The sequence below is a fragment of the Gobio gobio genome (assembly GCF_949357685.1).
Source record: "Gobio gobio genome assembly, chromosome: 10".
Taxonomy (NCBI): domain Eukaryota; kingdom Metazoa; phylum Chordata; class Actinopteri; order Cypriniformes; family Gobionidae; genus Gobio; species Gobio gobio.
The window spans coordinates 26,188,232-26,208,147 of record NC_137116.1 but is presented as its reverse complement, the minus strand read 5'-3'; the positions used below and the strand labels follow the sequence as shown (position 1 = coordinate 26,208,147).

The window sequence follows — 19,916 nt, the reverse complement described above, 5'->3', positions numbered from 1 at the left end:
CACTTCTGCCAATAATATGGATCAATGATTTTGAAGACATCACTCTGCAATTCAGCTTCTCATTAGATTTTCTGTCCAATCAAATGCTCTCTCAGCGCCTGATTCCCTACATTATAAACAGACGTTGAAGCCGCTGTGAAAATTGTTCACTTATTCACACATTAACTTTTTTCTTCATGGTGAATGGCACATAGTGCACTTTATATGGGATAGGGCACAATTCAGGCAGTGTATATATGCCTTCCATTGGGGCAAATTAAGTCTGCTCCGGTCCAGAGACACAATAGCACAGAGCGAATCATATGCGTAAGTCAGCGGAGATTAGAAAACGCGTCGGACCTATTTGACTTCTGCACAGAATGCTATATTTTAAAGCGATATGTTGGAGATTGGGAGGAAACTGTGACTTTACCGAGCTGAACGGCAGGGTTACTTGGTCTCTGCAACAAAAGTAGCCTAATGGCCACTGGGTAGGCGCGGGGTACTTCCTGGCCTACGAGGGGTGTTGGGGGTATGTGGCGAGGTGGACGAGCGAGATCGGTGTGCGTGATTGAGAATGAATGTCCCCTGCGAGGCACACCGGCCTCGAGTCCTCTCATGCCTCCCGCTCGTCCACCTCGCCACAGGAATGTTATGGTTATTTTAATGAAACGTGACAGCCATATGACAATTTATGGCCAACAAATGCGACCTCCGGAGAATGCAGCCTTCGAAATGAGATGAACCCAAAAATGAAAATTCTGTCATCATTTACTCAACCTCAAGTTGTATACCAATATAAAACCTGTATGAATTTCTTTCCTCTGCTGAACACAAAGGATGTTATTTTAAAATGTATGGGTAACCAACAAGGTTGATGGGCCCGATCTACCATAGAACCCCCCCCCCCCCCCTCTCTCTTATTATATTGGTTAACCATATTGTACAACTTTGTTACTGCAATTAGAAATTAGGTCTACATTAAATTTACCACTAATTATTGTTAGTACATTGGCAGTACACAATTGAACAAAATACCTATTTCAATAGAATTATGAAATTACATATAAAGATAAATGTTTTCGCACACTTAATTGCATGTTATTTGCAATTAAGTGTATTCTTTTAAATCATATTATTTCTGTAATAAGAACTCTTTTTATATGCTAAAATGTATTTTCAATTTAGCTGGTTATCTTTTCTTTATTATGTCTATGATTCTCTAATGAATATCAACCAACTTTACAGTATCCACATTCAAGTAACTAAATAAATGTAATAAAAAAAGCTATTCAGGTGAGTTTAACCATTAGTCTACAACAAAAATTTTAATAAAATTGTAGATTGTAAAACAACTTTGAATATAACTTTATAATATTAATAAAAATAAAACAATGGGAACCTTTGAAGCATAAGAAGATTTTGTAATTTCATCATATTTGGAAAATGAAGCTGCCTCTTCTCTCAACATAAGCTGACTATTTGTGCTATTTGTTTTTCAGCCTGAGATGACACAGAATGACTGGCAGATCATAAGGTGTGTCTTAGGTCTGGCCGATTTAATTTCACATTTGATTTAGTATCACAGATGGGGAGCAGGATTCCTCAAAGGCAGCAGCAGATGCCCTGTGCCAAAAAAAAAACAAACTAAAAAACATCTTGGCTGTTAACGTTATATGTCATGGTTTGTGGGTTTCTGGACACTTTACAGAAGTCTCACAGAACTCCAGTCCGCTGGTCCACTGAGGGCTGATGTAAAAGCTGAATGAATGGCGAACATTGTGTCTTCTTTCACTAGATGATTCTGTAATCTGCATTCAACCCATACTGGGTTACTTTTTTTTGACACGTGAACCTTTTCCTTTGTTTTAGATCAGGGCTCCTCAAACTCGGTCCTGGAGGGCCAGTGTCCTGCAGAGTTTAGCTTCAACCCTGATCAAACATACCTATTTGTGATTTTTTTCTAGTGATCCTGAAGACTGTGATTAGCTTGCTCAGGCGTGTTTGATCCGTGTTGAAGCTAAACTCTGCAGGACCCTGGCCCTCCAGGAGGTTCAAAAAGAACATATTTTGAGAAATATCCCAGTGTTTTCAGTAAGTGTAACCAAAACTGGTTTGAATGACACGAGGTGAGTGAATTATGACAGTGTAACTGAGTTTCTGTATCTGGTTTGCCTAAACACTTTCAGATGATACAATAAATGAAAATGAGACTCTGAAGTTCTATGAACTGTGCACACTTTTAATTCTGCCACATCTTGACCACATGTCCTGCAGGGACCAACAGTAACCTCATGCGCATGCCCATGCCCATCCCTCTCTTGCCTACGGCAAGTCCCAAAGTACAGAATGTATTACACACACATAAATGCTACTTCCCTATAGTCTTAACTTGGATTGAGAATTTAATCTGTTACATACGTCCCATCCCCTAAAATAAACGTTCATCTACCAAACAACGAGGGATAGAACAAAAAAATCAGAAACAAGAATAACACACAATAACATGTAGAATACCCAAACCCATGTCCAACCGTAAACAGTTTGTACCATGTGAAATGCCAGTACAATTATCAATTGTACATAGTTTTCACTTTGTAATTTTTTTTTCACAACAACGAACAGGTACAATACACAATGAACCTCAGTAAAGTACAAAAACTAGAATGAGGTGAGGAGTTGTTTGCAAATGCAACCTGTTTGATATAATCATCCTATTCACCCCCACATGACAAGAGTATCTTAGCCATTTGATCGATTAATGTCCAGTTAAAACGCTCCACCATGCCATCTTAGAACAGGTGGTAGGGAATGGTGCACGTTTTCTTTATATTTAGCAATCGACAAAGGGCCAGGACCACTTTGAATTCGAACTGGCGGCCCTAATCTGAATGCAAAGTTTCGGGAATGCCAAGTCTCAAAATGTAGTCCTCAAACAGGCAATGTGTGACAGTCTCTGCAGATTGATTAGGCAAAGCATACAGATTAACAAACGTTGTGAAATAATCCTTGACTACCAGTACATACCGGTTTTCTTTTGGTTGATATTGGCACTCTCTCAAAGGGCCGCATTGCCAGGGACCCACCCATTGGGTGCTTGATGAATAAGGACAGGCTTACGTTTGGCAAGCCGGGCACTGCTTGCACCATATTTTCATATCCTTAAACATAAACGGCCAGTAGCAAAAGTGCCTCGCTCGTTTTGAGCAATGAGCAATGGTCGGGGCCCCGGTGAAGCTGCAAAAGAATGTCATTTTTAAGAGCAGGAGGGACTACAACTTGAACAACATGGTCACCCATGAGGGGACAGGAAACGGAGCGACACAACAGTTAATTTATTATAGAGAGACGATTGAACCCGGTCCAATATTTACGTAAACTCTGAGATGTACCTACCAGTTGTCTTCTAGGAGGCCGTTGTGAACGCTCCACCCAGTGCCGTACTGTGTCAATATCTGGATCATTCTGCTGCATAGCAACAATGTCTGCTGCATCACATGATAAATCAGACAGGTTTATTATGTTGTCCACACTGAAGGACGAGTTAGTCACATGTCCTGCAGGGACCAACAGTAACCTCATGCGCATTCCCATCCCTCTCTTGCCTACGGCAAGTCCCAAAGAACAGAATGTATTACACACACATAAATGCAACATCTCTATAGCCTTAACTTCGATTGTGAATTTAATTTAAATTAAACAGTTTTCATTTTTGCGGTGGACTATCCCTTTAAGTTAATAAGAATTATACAATATTATGCCATGGTCGGTGTGAATACTTGATTCTGATTGGCTGTAAGGTTTATTGCAGCACATTCAAACGTACAATGGCAGGAAAAGTATTGGGACACCCCTCCAAATCACTGAATGCAGGTGTTCAATCACTTCCATGGCCACAGGTGTATAAAATCAAGCACCTAGCAGACTGCTTCTACAAACATTTGTGAAAGAATGGGTTGCTCTCGGGAGCTCAGTGAATTCAAGCGTGGTACCGTGATAGGTTGCCACTGTTATAAGCACACCAGGCTCTACCCTCTCCAAATCACAGCACATGCCCTCTCCTGAATACTGATCACACACACCTGCATCCCATCTCCACAGCAATCACTGCCAACACTTAAGCCCCACGCTCACATTCAGTCACCGTCCAATCTCGTTTACACATAACCACGCTAATGCTTACCTCAAGGACTCCTTCTCGCTACTTACTTGTCTCCAAGTCTTCAGTGTGTCTCCTCGTCTCCAGCCTCCAGCGTCTCCTTCGATCCAGCACTCCAATCTCCAACGCCATCTGAAATCAAGAAGTAGCCTATAGTATCATCCAGTTATCATCGTTATCCATCTGATTCTCTCACCATTCACCCACCTGCCCCGCTCACGAACTGGTACTTCAATAAACTGTCATTTTGTCTTCACCTGTTCTCCGTGTCTGCATGTTTGTAACAGCCACCTGTGCAATAAGCCTATTCATGAAATTTCCTAACTACTACATATTCCACAACCAACTGTTAGTGGTATTATAACAAAGTGGACAACAGCCATATAAAATCACAGTGCGCAAAAGTTGCCAACTTTCTGTAGCGTCAATAGTTACAGACCTCCAAACTTCGTGTGGCCTTCAGATTAGCTCAAGAACAGTGCATAGAGAGCTTCATGGAATGGGTTTCCGTGGCCAAGCAGCTGCATCCAAGCCTTACATCACCAAGTGCAATGTAAAGCGTAGGATGCAGTGATGTAAATCACGCCACCAATAGACCACCAATAGAGCAGTGGACATGTGTTGTTAGGGTAAAAAAGTTTAGGACCCAAAACCAGTAATGAAAATTTAAGACCAAGAGTCAGGATTGCAATTAATTAAAGAAAATTGACTGAAGAATAGTTTGCAGTTTCATCAGCAGAAGCCAGCTTCAAGTCTCACAAGGAGTTTGTAGGCCGCACTCCCTCTACCCGGTTCCCGTAAATACAATTGTCCCAACAGTTATACTATTTTCAAGGTCTAGCCACGTCATTACTGCAGGTTGAATGATTCTGATTAGCTAAGAGAAAATAGACAGTCCTAGTAAATTTCCACACATTGTCAGTTAATCAGATTCACGTGTCTATAAATCACTTGTTGACGTTTTCACCCCGGAATTAGGCACGCATTGACCTTCCAGGTCTGGAGCAGGCGCCAGCTTGTCCAGAACAACATACTGTCACTATCCCAAGGATGCCCATTGTACACCTTCAATACTGATCTTTAACACAGAATACTGCGCACATACACAGATACACAGTCTCTCCAAAGTTGGAGTTGGTTGAGCTCTGGTTCTAACCAGAAAGGTTCCCAAAAAATACTGATAACATGTGTTTTCTCTCAATAAGAGGTACAGATAGTATTCACAATAGTTCTTTAGTGTTTCAGTAAAGGAAAATTAATAAAATATAATATAAAATGAAAGACCAGTCCATATTTTATCTCTGGAAGCCGGGCTAAGTGAGTAAGCACTGTTACTGCACTCCTGGCATGTTAGGGGTGTGTGATACCTCCAACATCCAAACACACAACAACATGTTGCTATCAAGTGCACACAAACTTTAGAAAACATATATGAAGAAACAAACATTCAGTGGTTCTATTGATTAAGTAACATTATAACTGAAAAAAAAACATTTCATGTGTCCAACTTTGTGGGAACAGTTTGGGGATGGTCTCTTCATGTTCCAACATGACTGCGCACCAGTGCACAAAGCAAGGTCCATAAAGACATGGATAAGCGAATTTGGTATAGAGGAACTTGACTGGCCTGCACAGAGTCCTGACCTCAACCTGAAAGAACACCTTTGGGTTGAATTAGAGCGGAGACTACGAGTCAGGCCTTCTCGTCCAACATCAGTGCCTGACCTCACAAATGCGCTTCTAGAAGAATGGTAAAAAATTCCCATAAACACACTCTTAAACCTTGTGGAAAGCCTTCCCAGAAGAGTTGAAGCTGTTATAGCTGCACAGGGTGCGACAACTCCATATTAAACCCTACAAATTAAGAAAAGGGTGTCATTAAAGTTCATGTAAAGGTGGGCATCCCAAAACATTTGGCAATATAGCGTATATCTGGCTCACACAGAAAAAAAAAATTATACTACTGTTGTTCAGCTAGGACATATCCCGTTTGATATTACCCCAGCCAGCAGAGTCATGTGGGGCCCATATGGGCGTCACCTGGGCTGTCTAACTGGGGCCCAGCCAGTTTTGTCCTCAGTTTCCATGTAGGCCCCACATGGGCTAGCCCAGATGAACTGAACACTGCTCAGTGTGCACACTACAGGCTGTTAAATGTAACTGAATCAGTGTTGGAGTTAATGAGATAATTAAGTGATTAATAGAGTAATGACTGAATATTACTGAAGACTCCTGATGAAAACAAGCAGAATCACTGAAGGACAGAGAAACACAACAGACTTCAGACACAACTTCACAAAAGCATTATCAGATTCCCTTTTTACCTATTAGATTGACTTTCTGTTATCTTAGTTTTTATTGATAATTCCCACTGAGCAAAGGCGTACGTTGAAAAGACGTCCACTGAGGAGCCAGAATGAAAGTTTTTATGACGTCTGTTTTTGACGTGTTCTGCACGTCCAATATAGACATTCATGGAACCTCAGGGTTAAAAACTAGTTCAAATTGTGGAAATATTTTCCATTTGTAATTGCAAAGCAACTCACAGACAGTGTGTGTTTGTCCAGAAATCATGAAAATAAAAGAAACTTAGCTCACACCTTTAGACACTTTAGAAAACTTATAATCTGTAATTCACACATCTTTGGATCGTGAGAGAATCGTGGGATTCAATCCAGGATCTTCTTGCTGTGAGGAGACAGTGTTTCCCACTGAGACACTGGTGCTGCCCTTAATCACAGACATAAGACACACTTTGACTATTTCTGTCAGACGTCTACAGAAGCTCTTACTGAGAATTAACAGAGCTTTAGATGTTGATATTTATGTTTCATTTGAAGTCACCATTGTGGTGGGAAGCGTTTGCTTTAGTTGGGCTCTTGGTCCCCGTATTTGTGTTAGCTTTTCTTTGGCTGCTGTAACTGTGTGTGTGAAACACAATAGTTATGGCTGAGAAAGCAAAGATAAAGTAACTTCAGGTATTGTCAGCTCCTTGTTGATGACTAAATCATCAGAAGTCTAGAATCTTATGTTATGCTTTTAAGTTTTGTGTTCATGTTTGGCAAATAATAATTTGTTTATACTATAACTTGTGAATCCACTGTATCGGGACTAATAGCAATTAAATAATCACTTATCCTGAAAGATGATAAAACAGCATGTGCACATTGTTTTGAGAAAATATTTCACATAGTCACACGTAGACATCAAGATTTTGCATATGATTCACAACAACGGTGACAATCATAAAAAAAACTTCATGCTGCAATGCATGATGGGTAGCTTCAAAGTACAAAACTCATGCTTGATAGTCACCATTGTTGTGAATCATATGCAAAATCTTGATGTCTGCGTGTGACTATGTGACATATTTTCTCAAAACAATGTGCACCTGCTGTTTAATCATCTTTCAGAATGAGTGATTTGTTTATTGCTATTGGTGTCAATACAGTGGATTCACAAGGTTATAGTAGGCTATATAAACAAATTATTATTTGCCGAACAAGAACCTAAAACTCAAAAGCACAACATCAGATTCTAGACTTCTGATGATTTAGTCATCAACAAGAAGCTGACAACACCTTAAGTCACTTTATCTTTGCTTTCTCAGCCATAACTATTGTGTTTCACACACACAGTTACAGCAGCCAAAGAAAAGCTAACTCAAGTACAGGAACCAAGAGCCCAACTAAAGCAAACGCTTCCCACCACAATGGTGGCTTCAAATTAACCATAAACATCAACATCTAAAGCTCTGTTAATTCTCAGTAAGAGCTTCTGTAGACGTCTGACAGAAATAGTCAAAGTGTGTCTTATGTCTGTGATTAAGGGCAGCACCAGTGTCTCAGTGGGAAACACTGTCTCCTCACAGCAAGAAGATCCTGGATTGAATCCCACGATTCTCTCACGATCCAAAGATGTGTGATTTACAGATGCTAAGTTGTCTAAAATGTCTAAAGGTGTGAGCTAAGTTTCTTTTATTTTCATGATTTCTGGACAAACACACACTGTCTGTGAGTTGCTTTGCAATTACAAATGGAAAATATGTCCACAATGAGCAGATTTGAACTAGTTTTTAACCTTGAGGTTCCATGAACGTCTATATCGGACGTGCAGAACACGTCAAAAACAGACGTCATAAAAACTTTCATTCTGGCTCCTCAGTGGACGTCTTTTCAACGTACACCTTTGCTCAGTGGGAATTATCAATAAAAACTAAGATAACAGAAAGTCAATCTAATAGGTAAAAAGGGAATCTGATAATGCTTTTGTGAAGTTGTGTCTGAAGTCTGTTGTGTTTCTCTGTCCTTCAGTGATTCTGCTTGTTTTCATCAGGAGTCTTCAGTAATATTCAGTCTTTACTCTATTAATCACTTAATTATCTCATTAACTCCAACACTGATTCAGTTACATTTAACAGCCTGTAGTGTGCACACTGAGCAGTGTTCAGTTCATCTGGGCTAGCCCATGTGGGGCCTACATGGAAACTGAGGACAAAACTGGCTGGGCCCCAGTTAGACAGCCCAGGTGACACCCATATGGGCCCCACATGACTCTGCTGGCTGGGACGTTGTCTGGGAAAGTTGCAATAATGCCTATGGCTTAGCTGGTTTATTGACCTGGGATTGGGCAGAAGAGTCGGTTTGGCTTTAGCAGCTCAAATTTGTCAGATTTGAATGACCACCGGAGGCAAATTCCCAAGGTTTCAGTCCACCTCAAATAAATCAAATTAACCAGCTATAAGATATGCAATATTTCATTAAGCCCCAAAGATCCATTATGGGCTTCTAGAATTGATCGACTCTCGAGTTGTAATTACAGTGAAGTTGATAGAGAGCTACATTTCTGTATTGGTTATATCTGTTGGTTATTTAAACATCTAGCAGAGTTTTATATTTAAAAAAAAATTCTGATTAAGGTTAATATTAAAGTTCAAGATGCAATCTACTCTAGAAATGACATAAGGAGTGCAAGTTCATTCAAGAGTATGCTGAGCTCTCATCTAGATAAAGCATGGCTACTTTAAAGTAGATGCAAGATAAGATCCTTTTGATTTTATATTTTAGTCACAATTCCTATACTTTCATTTGTTATTTACTGGTAAAACATGTTGATGTTAGTTTTTGATAGTAGTTTTTAATATTAATGTTTGGAAAAAGATACAGGTGTGATCTTAATATTTAAAAATGTTGAAAATACCTCTAAAGAAAAAAAAAATAGCCATGTCATATAATTTTCCATTTCATATGCAGCCAGACAATAGTGCTTTAAAGTCGGCATAAAACAGTTTGTGATAGTCTTCTTTCCCCCCCTATTGTAACATTATTATATAAGTGAAATGGCTTCTCAAACAAGAAAAAGTATAGGACGGGACTTGATTTTGTCCATCTGAAACTGATTGGATCGTTGGATCATTGAGGTTTGCATGGGCACCCTGACTGGTCTGTGGCTATGCAGCCCCATACGCAACAAACTGCGATGCAAGGCCGCTAAATTCGTTCCAATGAAGGCTAACGATCTGCGGTTGAAGGTCGCTGCGCGTTCTGTGTTTTCAGCTGGGCAAACAGGATCTAATTCCAATTTATCTTTATATGACTCCATTTATCATAATCTCGAATTTAGGTTAGAATGCCAATTGGTTGTTTGGTCATTTATATGTAATAGTTAGTCACACATTTAATCATTCTGTTTAACCCTTTGTTGCCATAATCTACTAGAGAATTAAAGAGTAAATCAGAATAGATCGAAATTTAACTATTTAATAACAGTCAGGTAAATGTATAACACCAATTATATAATCAATTCAAGGATAATCCATACATAACATCAAATACTCATCAGATCATGTCAAATTTGGCATTTTTTGGCATTTGTTTTCATGTCAAAAACATCAGATATTGATAACTTACTTCTGAATATTACATAACACAGAGCATCTTAATAGACGCCCCGCGCATTATGGGCTACACTGATTACAGTATCCAGCCCTGATCTTTCTGCTACATCACTTTAAGTACTCAGACCAGACAGAAACCTCTTTCAAATGGAAACACATGTTAACAATGGTAATTTACATTTAATCACTATCCCATATGACCTGCATCAACAAGGGAGCAAATGGCTCCAACTGCCACACCAACCATCATAAGTAAAATATCTCTAAGCTCTTAAAACTCTTATCTTCTTGTATACTTCTGTGGTGATGAGATTTTTGTACCAGTCGAGACATTTCAAACAACATCAAACGCATATAATACTGTATAGCAGGGCCGGCCATGACCAATTTGCTGCCCTAGGCAAGATTTTACTTGGTGCCCCTTGTGTCAAGGTTTAGCACTACATGTTATCATCAGTCTTTGGAAACACTCGTACTGTTGTATTTTTGTAATGCATTGATGTTTTATTTTTATATTTATTGTTGTTGTTTTATATGATGTCCAGTCCATTCTACCCCGTCATTATGTTCATGATATTATTTTTTTAATTTATTTTTTTTAAAGGCTGATGATAGTCAAACTATACAAAAATTGCACCTATGCCACATTACAGCCTAAACACAAAGAGCAAGAGTGCATCTAACATTCATGTACAAACTATTTATTGAGAACTAGCAAAAGTATTTGTTTTCCAGTAGATGGCAGCAATATTCCACTAAACTATGAGCATTCATGTTTTCACCAGGAATTAAACCGAAATTTAGATATTTAATGTGAATTTTACATAAAATGTTGCTATTTTAAATAAACCTGTATATAAATATAATTACTAATTTGGGCAAATACATTTTAAAATTGATATACACCCCCTTAAAACTGCACAACTGCAGAGTTAAAACATTAGGCTATTAAAAAAGTGATATTACATGCGTTTAATATTTTTATATTATTATTTTTTTTTTACAAAATCACAATGGCTGTGGCCTCTGGAGAACCCAGAACAGCTGCTTGCATAAAGTTTAAGGTAAAAATAACTGGAATTAATTAGCAAACATTAGTATTTTACTACTATGCAATTAAATAAACTGTTCATTAATTTACCTACATCACTTTACTTCTGTCTTTACACTGCAAAAAAATGCTCTTCTTATTTAAACAAGAATATTTTTCATGTTTCCAGTCCAAATATCAAAAAATTCTTAAATCAAGGTGCATTTACTAGATAAGTAAAATGACATAAGACATTTTTCTTGTTTACTTGAAAATAAAATCAAAATGAAGTGAGTTTTTGCTTAAAACAAGCTACATTATCTGCCAACGGGGTGAGAAAAATAATCTTATTTCTGTTTGGGACAGAAACAAGATTTCAATAAGGAACAAGATTATTTTTCTCACTCCATTGGCAGATCATTTTGCTTGTTTTAAGCAAAAACTCACTTCATTTTGATTTTATTTTCAAGTAAACAAGAAAAATATCTTCTGTCATTTTACTCATCAATTAAATGCACCTTGATTTAAGAATTTTTAGATAAACAAAACACAAATACTAAGTAAGAAGAGCAGTGTATCCCTTATCTTTCCTGCATCAGAGGGCTTCTGTCTTTTTAGACACTTCAAGTCGGCCATCCGTCATAAATATTCAGGCAACTTACACCGTGTCAACACCTGGCGCGAGCGGCCAAGCACCTTAAAAAATGAAAGCAATCCTTTCTGCGTTGGATGCGGCGAGAGGCGACGCGACACAACAAATTCCCCTAACGATAAACTGATCGTGCGTTGTATTTCTGACGCACTTCAAGTAGATCGGCGGGGGGAGATTGATGAGGCGGACCGGGAAGAGGCGGGGGACTTAGTTAAGTTTTTTTGCGCTTTACTTGGTAATATTTCGAAATTAATATTAATAAAATAGTATCAGTAATACATTTTGGCGCCCCTATGGATGAGTGGCGCCCCTAGCATTTGCCTATTCCGCCTATGCCACGGGCCGGCCCTGCTGTATAGTGAGAACTGATATTTAAATCATATACATTTTGGGTGTATTTTAGGTGATCTCAGCAGGAGAGGGGATAGGAGTTTGGGGGAAGTTTCAGGTGAAAAGAAATGGATCTGGATTAAAAGCCACTATCAAATGATTCACTCAGTGTGACGTTGTCTCAGATGAGAGTGATATGAGTGGATTCAGATGTTAATCTCTTTTATTTTCTCAGACAGTCCTTGTTCCTCAGTCAGACAATCTGGCCTTGCTTTTTACAGTCGTACACACTGTGTATTCTGACACCTTTCTATCAGAACCAGCATTAACTTCTTGAGCAATTTGAGCAGTAGCTTGTCGGTTTGATCGGACCACATGGGCCAGCCTTCGCTCCCCACGTGCATCAATGGGCCTTGGCTGCCCATGACCCTGTCACCGGTTCACCACTGTTCCATTCTTGGACCACTTTTGATAGATAGGCTACTGACCACTGCAGACCAGGAACACCCCACAAGAGCTGCAGTTTTGGAGATGCTCTGACCCAGTCGTCTAGCCATCACAATTTGGCCCTTATTAAACTTGATCAAATTCTTTCCAGCATCCAAAGCCATTCATTTTTTACGTGTACACAAGCATTTGTAGAACTCACAGCCTTGGACTTCTTTTGACTTGTACACATACACAGGCGTTTGACGCATGTTTCGGAAAGTTTTTTTCGAGTATGGGCCTATGTGACGTCAAATGGGGCGGAATTTCCTTACACGGGTCCTAAGTGCACTTCTCCCGGAAGGGCACGCACGCACCCATAGACCAGAACGAGAGAGCGAAAGCAGTACGCCCATTAAAGTGCTTTGCTCGGCTGCGCTGCAGTCACAGGAATTCATGACATCAACGATGTCACCAAAGATGTGTGTTTTTGGTTGTCAGGGCAAGACAACCCTGTACAGCTTTCCAAAGAACATAGCGTTAATGGGATAGTGGATGGAGTTTGTTTTTCCGGAGCAGCAATGGAGTTGTGCAAGTGTTTTGTTTGTTCCCTGCATTTAGGCCGGTGACGATGGTTTTATAAGCAAGGCCCAGTTCGATGCCAGATTTGTAGCTCGTCTAATGCTGAAAGATGGAGCGGTCCCAGCGATTAAGGTTCATGGTCATGCGTTGGAAGCAGGCGGTGAGTAAAACTGCTTCAAATGTCTTTGTGTTGTTGGCTATCGACTCGTTCATTTAAATGCGCTACTATTCCATTGTTTTTCAATACGCCTCCAGCCGCTCGGTTTTTTTGGGAAAGACTCGGTACAGCGTATCTTTCTTTTATAAAAATAATAAAACTAAAGACTTTTCAGAGATATGAAGAATGCAATACTACTCTATAGGTACTCAAGATTGACATGAGATTGACTGAAACTGAGTGTTTCACCCCCCTCTTAAAGTGGGATTTGGCAGGTGGGGGAACCGTCCAATTTTGTGTAGGTGGAACAGGGAAAAATGACTCACCGTGGGAAACATATTGAATATCATGGTATAGCAATACTTTGTGGGATAAGATTGTCACTGTGGCACCAAGTATCACAATACTTATTAACTTGATATTTGGTTTTATTAATGGTTTTATTTTGGTCTACATCTACATCGACACTGATATGATGACGATATGTTAAAATTGCTGACCACCACAATATGGGACACAACCTTGTCTTTCATAATGTACATTCAAGCATAAATAAAAATGGAAAGTCCGAAACTGATTAAAATTGAACACACCAAATGGCTGGACACAACAACAGAAATAAATCACAACCTAGATAGACCTGCTGCAGAGTCAAATGTCAAAATGCAGAATCAAAAGTTTTGCTGTATCATAAAATATAAGAAACAACAACAACGGGCCAAATATTGTGGCTATTCTCACATGCAGTCAAAGTAGCTCCCATATTGACTGGTACTGGGACTTGATTTGTCCTTTTAAATCCACAGGCCCATATTAAGAACACGTAGGGCCCTGGGGACCCCATAGTAGACGATCTTGGTGCCACAACGTTTTCTACCACAGAAATAATTAGTATTTAAAGGGTTAGTTCACCCAAAAATTATTGTTGTTCAATTTGAGCCTCTGACGAGAGTTCGCGGGAGTGCCACGACGCATGCGCGAGAACTGAGATTACGGCGTTCTTCTTCTACTACTACTTGTTACTGGCTGCAGAACGCCATAATCTCAGTTCTCGCGCATGCGTCGTGGCACTCCTGCGAACTGTCGTCAGAGGCTCACATTGAACAACAATAATAGTGGTATAAAGTCGTTATTTTTGTTGTTTTTCCGCTCAAAAAGTATTTTCATCGCATGATAGACTTAATACAGAGCCACTGTAGTCATTTGGACTCCTTAAATGACGTTTTTACTTACTATTCTGGGCCATCAAGTTTCATTCCCTCTGAAAGCCTATGGAGGAGTGAGATAGCTCTCAGATTTCATCAAAAATATACTAAATTATGTTCCGAAGATGAACGAAGGTCTTACATGGTTGGAACAACATGAGGGTGAGTAATTACTGACAGAATTTTCATTTTTGGGTGAACTAACCCTTTAAAGCACAGAGATACAATGAGTATGTACTGTCTGAAAATTACATTTTAATATTAAGTACAATGAGTGTCTGAATATTCAAATTTAATATTAAGTACTATATATAAATATGACAGGCTGCAACAGATTAACTCCAGATATGAGGTCAAAGCAAACAGGTTTCCAGAAACAGCAACAACTTTCGAGCATATACAACTGCCTTAAAGGGGTGGTAAAACACATTCTTTTGAAGGCTTGATTGTGTTTGTGGGGTGCATTGTAACGTGTTCATGCTTCGTTTAAAAAAAAATCGCATTATTTTTCATATATTTGACCTTTATTCTACACTGCTCTGTCCCTCCTTGTAAAACGGTCTGATACTTTCCGGGTTGTATGAAGCCAGTCCCTCAAAAATACGCGATGGGCTCAGATTGGTTAGCTGGCCCAGTGTGTTCTGATTCGCTAACCGCAGTGCACGTTTATCGGAAACGCCACGCCCCTTACCTGGAGGCTGTGCTTTGGTCAGTATTAAGGCCAATTTATACTTCTGCGTCGAGTGTACGCCGTAGCCGTCGTGAGCATTTATACTTCTGCGCTGTTGTCTGCGTCAATGTGCAATTACACATGCAGACGCTAGTAGGCAGTGTCCTCGGGCATGTTGGTGTAATCAAGAGAACAGCCGAAGAAGAAGCAGCTTGTTGTGTAGAATCTGTACATTCATGTCGGAGTATCAGCAGCAGTGAGAGAGCGGCTTTTCTTGCAGCTTGAGTTGTTGTATCTAATACAAATTAAGCATCTCTAGTTGATTAGTAAAGTTAAATAAGGCGATCTGGCGCTGGAATGTGTTTGTGAAATCATGCGGAGCTGGTGGCCGCTGTTTTCAGTATCGGTGGCTCGAGCAATCGATTGGTGTTGCGGCGACTTCATTCACGAAATATACCCTAATGTGTCCCTGTTCTTGATATACAATTACTGATTAACATCTTTGGTTTTAATGAGAAAATAAATAAACTATACTCAGTGGATCTATGTATTTATTTACTACCATAAAGAATCGCTGGACTGCAAAATATTGTGTTATAGCAGACATAAGGAACTATCATCCAATTACTGGACACACACACACACTCCTATCGCAGATTTTTTATTTATTTATTGACCTGAGGGAAGGGTTCTGGCAGACCAATCACAGCGCTTGCGGTCCGCGTAGAATTGACGCGTTGTTGCATTTTTGGAGAGGTGCGCGTCAGGCTACGCCGTAGGGTACGGCGTATCCAACGCGTCTATGCGTAGGGTACGCCGTACCCTCTGCGTGCACTCGACGCAGAAGTATAAATTGGCCTTTAGAAACAATGGGGTCAAAACCATACCAATCTGAGCCCGAATCAGACCCAGAACATTTTAGTGAAGATGATCGAGCAGAACCTGTTCATTCCTCAAGAGTAAAGACTGCGGGTCTATAGTGATCGCTACTGAATGGCACTGTTACTTTTGTATTTTTAGAACGATTATAGCCAAATATCTGTCGCAAGAACTATTAACCCAAAACGAACACTAAACATTGGCTTTACTAGTAAGTTAGCCAAATCACACACAGAACCATGTTTAGCATGCCTGTAGATAAACAATACATAAAAGCTCTAATCAAAGAATCATTTACACTAATGCCAAGTTCGCCGTGTTTCTCTCACGCAGCTGACGTTGTGCATTTCCTGTATTGAACTCGCGAAGTTTGTGGAAGTTTTCCTCTGTGAGATGTGCAGCGGAAGCCCCGCGCACGCCTGTTCCCCTCTGTCTCAAACACACATGCATATAACATGCTGTATGTTAAACGCTCTGCAACGCACCCCCGTCCCTAGGAAGGCTGAACAAAGCAAGTACCCCAGACCTGCAATCCTGATGAAAATAACAGCGTTTCGTCGGCATTGCGGCAACAACACTCCAGCTATCTATACCACAACAGCGCCGCGATACAAAATGGCCTCACCCCCCATATTTAATATTCTCGGAGGAGGGGTTTATGTAAATATTGAGCCCGGTGATGTCACCAACCCTGGAGGAATGTGTGTAGTCGCCTACTGGCCATTTGCTGTAGTCCTTAGAATTTGATTTCTTTAAAAGCAAATATCTCCCTTTGCTTTAAACTTTGAACGTTGTAACTTTGCAGATGGTGTTTATGCTCAAGCAGCAACATTACACGCTAGCTAAAGTTAGAATAGTGAAATCGTGGTTTACCACCCCTTTAAGGAGTTAAAACCAGTGAGATCCCAAATTTGAGCTATTTAGGGGAGTTCGGGGGTCATGGTCCCCCAAGAAAATTTTTATTTCTCTGACCTATATATGTGCATTTTAAGATATAAAAAGATTATAGAAAATAGTTTTGAAATTAGTGCAAATAGGCCTAAGACACCACAACCACCACACACAAACAACAAATATGAAATGTAAAACTAGACTTCACAGGTGATTGCTGATGTGGTTCATGGTTAAATGAAATACCTGCAGATATCAGCAATCTGGAGTTTTGAAGCACCACTGTAAGACAACAAGATAAGATACTGTAAATGATTAAAAGGCCAATGCTAATCTTAAAGCCATTTATGCTATTCTCTGTCCTAAATGTAACCAAGAACAGAGCAGCTGTAACGTCTAAAAATGCAGCTATATAATAGTGCTAACTGTGCATCTGATTTATAATCTTAGTCAGACAAAATAAATGTACAAGTATAAGCAGAAGGACACTGAGAGAGAACATGGTTCTGTTATTGCTGGTAAAGGTGCACGTGTAGCCTCTGATAAGTTCATTCATACGGCCTGTCTGATTGACAATGGACAATGAAAATGGTTTGCTCTTCCAATGTTAAACATACTTGAAAGTAAATACACTGGTGTAACAATATGATATTGTGCAAACACGTTATAGAAACTTCCTGAATCATTTCTCAGAAATTAGTGCAAACATACTTAATGCAAATATTTCCCATTAAAATTTACATTTATATAATAGTGTGATCTTGTGCAGACACTTCCTATTGTTATAGAAACATCCTGAACAATTTCTTAGGAGTTAGTGCAAATATTTTCCTGTAAAAATTAAAATTTATTTGCATAAATATCAATGACTGATTAATGATATTTATCTAGTTACCAGATAGATATATATATATATATACAGGGTTAAACCAAAAATTGTTTCATTGATATTACCTTAAAAATGCATTGGTTAAAAGTAGTACATATGGTATTACATTTTAAAAGGCAATACATTTATTGGGAGATAATTTATTAGGCATTTATTTATAATCATTTATGGAGTGTTAAAGTATTCCCTGTGAGAACTGCTACATTTGTTACTTCTTTTTTGTAATCAGGTATCAATATTGGAATGTTTTATATTACTTTATTTCACATTTACAGCATTCATTTATTGTATATATATATATAGGATTCAAAATGTTCACAATATTAATAGAAAATTGGGTAACACTTTACAAAAAGGTTTCATTAGTTAATAATAGTTAATGTATTAACAAACATGAACTAACCATGAGCAATACATTTGTTACTGTATTTGTTAATCTTTGTTAACGTTATTAAAAATACAACTGTTCATGGTTTATTCATGTTTGTTCACAGTGCATTAACTAATGTTAACAAGATTTTAATGAAGTATTATTAAATGCTGAAATTAACATTAACAAAGATAAATAAATGCTTTATAAGTGCAGTTCATTATTAGTTCATGTTAACTAATATAGTTAACTAATGTTAATGAACCTTATTGTAAAGTGTTACCAAAAATTGTTTCATTGATATTACCTTAAAAATGCATTGGTTAAAAGTAGTACATATGGTATTACATTTTAAAAGGCAATACATTTATTGGGAGATAATTTATTAGGCATTTATTTATAATCATTTATGGAGTGTTAAAGTATTCCCTGTGAGAACTGCTACATTTGTTACTTTTTTGTAATCAGGTATCAATATTGGAATGTTTTATATTACTTTATTTCACATTTACAGCATTCATTTATTGTCCTGTGTTTTACTCTGATGGTCTTTTTGCATAGTTCTGTGGACACATGGTGCTATTTGATAGCAATCTTTCTTCTTAATGTGGTACCTGCCAAGCAGTGCCAAGCTTCTTTTTAGTCTGACTACGCCACCCCCTGATGATGGGCAGGAGGAACCACAACTCTTTCTGTGAATACAGTGTGTCTAACTCAGTTTTTCCCCACACAGGGACAGTCAACAAGAGGCAGATATGTAAATGTATCAATTTATTACAATATGGTACTAAAAGATGTAAAAAGCTTATTAAGAACAGATCTTAAAAATACTGCGATAAATGACTGGTGGAGAAAAGGAGTGGACAGAAAAAGGAGACAGCAACCCCACACCAGTCGGAGCATGCAACACAGCAAGCACTACACACTTAATATCTTTAGAAGCCACTACAAAATATCACACGTGTTGTAGCTACAAGTACACACCAATACAATGTCTCTCCCAGTGTGGTCCCCTGAAGAGAAGGGGCAAAGCATCAGTGTGGATCCGGCCTTGTGCAGGGATAGCCTACACAGAAAACATAGTTAAAGAAGAAAACCACCAGCATTAATGGTCACTATTAGTCAAGAAAAAAATACACAATAATACAATGAATGTGGCACATAGGTCCAAGGGCAAAATCACAAATAACCAAACAAATAATCAAACAAACAAAAAACAACAACAGGAACCAAAGAAAAAGAACAGTGGCTGGCCTGGTCCCTTTTCAGTATGCTCAACTGTCCCACAGCACATTGACACAGCATGAAAGAAAAGGTGAATGTTCCGTTGCAGTGCAGCCCAGCAGCTCGGGTCACACTGGAGGTGATTGCACAAATGTTAACCCTCCATGCAGAAGCCCGTGTCCTCCGTGAAGAGTAGACAAGCCCTTCTAGAATTACCCTGCATGTAAAGGGAGCCCAACTCACACAACCGTGCCTAGCATCAACACAAAAGAGTCTGACTCGCAGCCAGCAAACACTTATCACTTCCTGATTAGTCATGTGACCTCCCAAAACATCATGTGATCCCAGGTATTGGGTAAATGTGATGCAGCTGTGTTGTGTGCCTGCCTGTGTAGATCCCCACATTAAATGAAGAGGTGTCATATTGATCACAAGTTCAGTTTGGAGTACCGTGTTGCACCCCTGAACAGACAAGACTCCGTCTTCCTTTTTTACAACTTTATTCTTCTCAGTTCAAAGTTGGAGTTAGTATTTGAATGCAAGAATTTCTCTACACACAAACTTAACAATGCACGTT

General features: G+C 39.0%; 1 protein-coding gene across 1 annotated transcript in view; it reads right to left on the bottom strand.

The window, feature by feature from the left end:
* Nucleotides 1-19,651, bottom strand: part of LOC307133095 (uncharacterized protein) — a 39,543-nt gene extending 19,892 nt beyond the window's left edge. The window contains exons 1-4 of the mRNA XM_079827885.1: nt 19,090-19,651; nt 17,103-17,161; nt 4,189-4,270; nt 3,376-3,467 (exon numbers count right to left, since the gene is read on the bottom strand). Of these exons, the coding sequence (XP_079684011.1) occupies nt 3,376-3,467; nt 4,189-4,270 (174 nt within the window). The 5' untranslated portion in view covers nt 17,103-17,161; nt 19,090-19,651. The remainder of the gene's footprint in view (nt 1-3,375; nt 3,468-4,188; nt 4,271-17,102; nt 17,162-19,089) is intronic.
* Between the last annotated feature and the right edge of the window lie 265 nt (nt 19,652-19,916).